General features: G+C 57.9%; 1 protein-coding gene across 1 annotated transcript; it reads right to left on the reverse strand.

The window, feature by feature from the left end:
• Nucleotides 1–3,166: 3,166 nt before the first annotated feature.
• On the reverse strand, nucleotides 3,167–5,382 carry LOC123486177 (collagen alpha-1(I) chain-like; the record flags this gene model as incomplete). Its single annotated transcript, XM_045217399.1, has 2 exons — nucleotides 4,363–5,382; nucleotides 3,167–4,318 (listed from the first exon to the last, which is right to left on the reverse strand). Coding segments are annotated over exons 1-2 (2,172 nt in total), but the record flags the coding sequence as incomplete, so codon positions are not given.
• Between the last annotated feature and the right edge of the window lie 412 nt (nucleotides 5,383–5,794).

The following is a 5,794-nucleotide window of genomic DNA, read 5'->3' on the forward strand; positions in this document are numbered from 1 at the left end:
CCTAAACCTCCTGTACTGTGATCAGTGATCAGTGATGGAACAAGCAGGAGAATAGACAGTCAGGCTGTGAGATGTGAGATAAATAGATCCTTGTTTATTCCACTCAGGCTACATGGGTAAATGATCCCTCTAGTGGTAGGGTTATGGTAGTGTCTGTTAATCAACAGCATCATTACACCCTCTAGTGGTAGGGTTATGGTAGTGTCTGTTCATATAATTACAGGAGCAATTAGAGTTAAGTGCCTTGCTCAAGGGCACATCGACAGATGTTTCACCTAGTGGGCTCGGGGATTAGAACCAGCGACCTTTCGGTTACTGGCACAATGCTCTTAACCACTAAGCTACCTGCCGCCATCATCATCATTAATTTATAAAAAATCTGTCAGTTTAAGCTAAATATATGTTTTTTTGCAACTCATTTTATGGTTGTTTATTTGAAAGATTGTAAATGATGTAACCCACAGTGTCAACTACATTGGTAATCCCCATACTTTAAATTAGCACTGTTTTCCTGCTGAATAGTTCAACCTATGTACCAAATGGAAGAGCTGCTTATTTAACATGGGAAAACCCTTTATCAGTGTTATTGCATTGGACAGTCAATAAGCCAGTCAGTCTGTGTGATAGTGTTTGACAGAGGTGAAGTGATGAGAGAGGTCTCTGTGGTAGAGAGGTCTCTGTGGTAGAGAGGTCTCTGTGGTAGAGAGGTCCCTGTGGTAGAGAGGTCTCTGTGGTGGAGAGGTCTCTGTGGTAGAGAGGTCCCTGTGGTGGAGAGGTCCCTGTGGTGGAGAGGTCTCTGTGGTAGAGAGGTCTCTGTGGTAGAGAGGTCTCTGTGGTAGAGAGGTCTCTGTGGTATAGAGGTCCCTGTGGTAGAGAGGTCTCTGTGGTAGAGAGGTCTCTGTGGTAAAGAGGTCCCTGTGGTAGAGAGGTCTCTGTGGTGGAGAGGTCTCTGTGGTAGAGAGGTCCCTGTGGTGGAGAGGTCTCTGTGGTAGAGAGGTCTCTGTGGTAGAGAGGTCTCTGTGGTGGAGAGGTCCCTGTGGTAGAGAGGTCCCTGTGGTGGAGAGGTCTCTGTGGTAGAGAGGTCCCTGTGGTGGAGAGGTCTCTGTGGTGGAGAGGTCTCTGTGGTAGAGAGGTCTCTGTGGTGGAGAGGTCCCTGTGGTAGAGAGGTCCCTGTGGTGGAGAGGTCTCTGTGGTAGAGAGGTCCCTGTGGTGGAGAGGTCCCTGTGGTGGAGAGGTCCCTGTGGTGGAGAGGGCCATAGATAGGTCTCTGTGGTAGAGAGGTCTCTGTGGTAGAAAGGTCTCTGTGGTAGAGAGGTCCCGGTGGTGGAGAGGTCTCTGTGGTAGAGAGGGCCAAAGAGATGTCTCTGTGGTAGAGAGGTCTCTGTGGTAGAGAAGGCCATAGAGAGGTCTCTGTGGTAGAGAGGTCTCTGTGGTAGAGAGGTCTCTGTAGTAGAGAGGTCTCTGTGGTAGAGAGGTATCTGTGGTAGAGAGGTCCCTGTGGTAGAGAGGGCCATAGAGAGGTCTCTGTGGTAGAGAGGGCCAAAGAGAGGTCTCTGTGGTAGAGAGGTCTCTGTGGTAGAGAGGTCTCTGTGGTAGAGAGGTCCCTGTGGTAGAGAGGTCTCTGTGGTAGAGAGGTCTCTGTGGTAGAGAGGTCCCTGTGGTAGAGAGGTCTCTGTGGTAGAGAGATATCTGTGGTAGAGAGGTCTCTGTGGTAGAGAGGGCCATAGAGAGGTCTCTGTGGTAGAGAGGTCCCTGTGGTAGAGAGGTCTCTGTGGTAGAGAGGTCTCTGTGGTAGAGAGGGCCATAGAGAGGTCTCTGTGGTAGAGAGGTCTCTGTGGTAGAGAGGTCTCTGTGGTGGAGAGGTCTCTGTGGTAGAGAGGTCTCTGTGGTGGAGAGGTCCCTGTGGTAGAGAGGGCCATAGAGAGGTCTCTGTGGTAGAGAGATCTCTGTGGTAGAGAGGTCTCTGTGGTAGAGAGGTCCCTGTGGTGGAGAGGTCTCTGTGGTAGAGAGGTCTCTGTGGTAGAGAGGTCTCTGTGGTGGAGAAGTCCCTGTGGTAGAGAGGGCCATAGAGAGGTCTCTGTGGTAGAGAGGTCTCTGTGGTAGAGAGGTCTCTGTGGTAAAGAGGTCTCTGTGGTGGAGAGGTCTCTATGGTGGAGAGGACTCTGTGGTAGAAAAGGCCATAGAGAGCTCTCTGTGGTAGAAAGCGCCATAGAGAGGTCTCTGTGGTGGTGAGGTCTCTGTGGTAGAGAGGGCCATGGAGAGGTCTCTGTGGTAGAAAGCGCCATACTAACCCACCCTTCAGCCCTCTTGGGTCTGGATACTAACAACTAGAGTTTCATGATCAATATCTTCCTGCCCCTATTGGCATCCTGAACCATACAGAGGAAGAGATCCGGTTACATAGTGACAAGAGTCTCTCTCTCTGTCTCTCTGTCTCTCTGTCTGTCTGTCTATCTGTCTCTCTCTGTCTATCTGTCTTTTTCTCTCTCTGTCTCTCTGTCTGTCTGTCTATCTGTCTCTCTCTGTCTCTCTGTCTCTCTGTCTCTCTGTCTCTCTGTCTGTCTGTCTCTCTGCCTCTCTGTCTCTCATTCTGTCTGTCTCTCTGTCTGTCTGTCTCTGTCTCTCTGCCTCTCTGTCTCTCTGTCTGTCTGTCTCTCTGTCTGTCTGTCTCTGTCTCTCTGTCTCTCTGTCTGTCTGTCTCTGTCTCTCTGTCTCTCTGTCTGTCTGTCTCTCTGTCTCTCTGTCTCTGTGTGTGTGTGTGTGTGTGTGTGTGTGTGTGTGTGTGTGTGTGTGTGTGTGTGTGTGTGTGTGTGTGTGTGTGTGTGTGTGTGTGTGTGTGTGTGTGTGTGTGTGGCCTGATACTGTACATGTCTGTCTTAATGACAAAGACGTGGTCGTTACAGCCTGATTAATAAATAAAGAACAGTCAAATACCCAAATTGAAGACCTGGACCAGAGCAGATAGAGAATATTAAAGAGACCTGGACCAGAGCAGATAGAGAGTATTATAGAGACCTGGACCAGAGCACATAGAGAATATTAAAGAGACCTGGACCAGAGCACATAGAGAGTATAATAGAGTACTAGCCAGTAGTACTGGACTACTGTAGCAGATCGAGGAGAAGGAAGCAGGTTTCTCCACAAAGCACTTAACTGTCCTCATTACTGAGCCCCCTGGACCCCAGGCCTCTGAGGGGCTGATCCCTGGACCCCAGGCCTCTGAGGGGCTGATCCCTGGACCCCAGGCCTCTGAGGGGCTGATCCCTGGACCCCAGGCCTCTGAGGGGCTGATCCCTGTACCCCCAGGCCTCTGAGGGCTGCCCCTGGACCCCAGGCCTCTGAGGGGCTGATCCCTGGACCCCAGGCCTCTGAGGGGCTGCCCCTGGACCCCAGGCCTCTGAGGGGCTGCCCCTGGACCCCAGGCCTCTGAGGGCTGCCCCCTGGACCCCAGGCCTCTGAGGGCTGCCCCCTGGACCCCTAGGCCTCTGAGGGGCTGCCCCCTGGACCCCAGGCCTCTGAGGGGCTGCCCCCTGGACCCCAGGCCTCTGAGGGGCTGATCACGCTGCAGCATGATGCGCCCCCTGGACCCCAGGCCTCTGAGGGGCTGATCCCTGGACCCCAGGCCTCTGAGGGGCTGATCCCTGGACCCCCAGGCCTCTGAGGGGCTGCCCCCTGGACCCCCAGGCCTCTGAGGGCTGCCCCTGGACCCCCAGGCCTCTGAGGGCTGATCCCTGGACCCTAGGCCTCTGAGGGGCTGCCCCCTGGACCCCAGGCCTCTGAGGGCTGCCCCTGGACCCCAGGCCTCTGAGGGCTGCCCCCTGGACCCCAGGCCTCTGAGGGGCTGCCCCCTGTACCCCCAGGCCTCTGAGGGGCTGATCCCTGGACCCCAGGCCTCTGAGGGGCTGATCCCTGTACCCCCAGGCCTCTGAGGGGCTGATCCCTGGACCCCAGGCCTCTGAGGGGCTGCCCCCTGGACCCCAGGCCTCTGAGGGGCTGATCCTGGACCCCAGGCCTCTGAGGGGCTGCCCCTGGACCCCAGGCCTCTGAGGGCTGATCCTGGACCCCAGGCCTCTGAGGGGCTGCCCCCTGGACCCCCAGGCCTCTGAGGGCTGCCCCTTGGACCCCAGGCCTCTGAGGGCTGATCCCTGGACCCCAGGCCTCTGAGGGGCTGATCCTGGACCCCCAGGCCTCTGAGGGGCTGCCCCCTGGACCCCAGGCCTCTGAGGGGCTGCCCCCTGGACCCCAGGCCTCTGAGGGGCTGCCCCCTGGACCCCAGGCCTCTGAGGGGCTGCCCCCTGGACCCTAGGCCTCTGAGGGGCTGATCCCTGTACCCCCAGGCCTCTGAGGGGCTGCCCCCTGTACCCCCAGGCCTCTGAGGGGCTGATCCCTGGACCCCAGGCCTCTGAGAGGCTGATCCCTGTACCCCCAGGCCTCTGAGGGCTGATCCCTGGACCCCAGGCCTCTGAGGGCTGCCCCTGGACCCCAGGCCTCTGAGGGCTGCCCCTGGACCCCAGGCCTCTGAGGGGCTGCCCCCTGGACCCCAGGCCTCTGAGGGGCTGCCCCCTGGACCCTAGGCCTCTGAGAGGCTGATCCCTGTACCCCCAGGCCTCTGAGGGGCTGCTCCCTGTACCCCCAGGCCTCTGAGGGGCTGATCCCTGGACCCCAGGCCTCTGAGGGGCTGATCCCTGTACCCCCAGGCCTCTGAGGGGCTGATCCCTGGACCCCAGGCCTCTGAGGGGCTGCCCCCTGGACCCCAGGCCTCTGAGGGGCTGATCCCTGGACCCCAGGCCTCTGAGGGGCTGATCCCTGGACCCCAGGCCTCTGAGGGGCTGCCCCTGGACCCCAGGCCTCTGAGGGGCTGCCCCCTGGACCCCTAGGCCTCTGAGGGGCTGCCCCCTGGACCCCAGGCCTCTGAGGGGCTGATCCCTGGACCCCCAGGCCTCTGAGGGGCTGATCCCTGGACCCCAGGCCTCTGAGGGGCTGATCCCTGGACCCCAGGCCTCTGAGGGGCTGATCCCTGGACCCCCAGGCCTCTGAGGGGCTGCCCCCTGGACCCCAGGCCTCTGAGGGGCTGATCCCTGGACCCCAGGCCTCTGAGGGGCTGCCCCCTGGACCCCAGGCCTCTGAGGGGCTGATCCCTGGACCCCCAGGCCTCTGAGGGCTGCCCCTGGACCCCAGGCCTCTGAGGGGCTGCCCCCTGGATCCCAGGCCTCTGAGGGGCTGCCCCCTGGACCCCAGGCCTCTGAGGGGCTGATCCCTGGACCCCAGGCCTCTGAGGGGCTGATCCCTGGACCCCAGGCCTCTGAGGGGCTGATCCCTGGACCCCCAGGCCTCTGAGGGGCTGATCACGCTGCAGCATGATGCGCTCTCAAGTCCTTTCATGCTGACTGCCGGGATGGGGCTGAAATTCTAATACGACTTGCTATGAAAAAATATGCACATACATTTAGCATGGAAATCTCCAAGGGCTGAACAGTGGAGATGGGCACATGTCATCTAACATATTGTGTGAGGAGCAGGACTCTTCATAAATGATTCAGGCGTTATTTATCAGCAGTTTGTCTGCCCTCCCCCCTCCCCCCTCCTCCCCAGCGCCACCACACCAGGGTCATGTTAATGACTTGGCCTCGCTGCATTGGAAGATCAAAAGATCACGCCTGTTATCCCCAATATACTGCCGCTGTTACTGTTACCCCCTCCACTAAATATACATTCTGTTACCCCCTCCACTAAATATACATTCTGTTACCCCCTCCACTAAATACACTAAATATACATTCTGTTACCCCTCCAC

Source organism: Coregonus clupeaformis, unplaced genomic scaffold (genome assembly GCF_020615455.1).
Source record: "Coregonus clupeaformis isolate EN_2021a unplaced genomic scaffold, ASM2061545v1 scaf1048, whole genome shotgun sequence".
Classification (NCBI taxonomy): domain Eukaryota; kingdom Metazoa; phylum Chordata; class Actinopteri; order Salmoniformes; family Salmonidae; genus Coregonus; species Coregonus clupeaformis.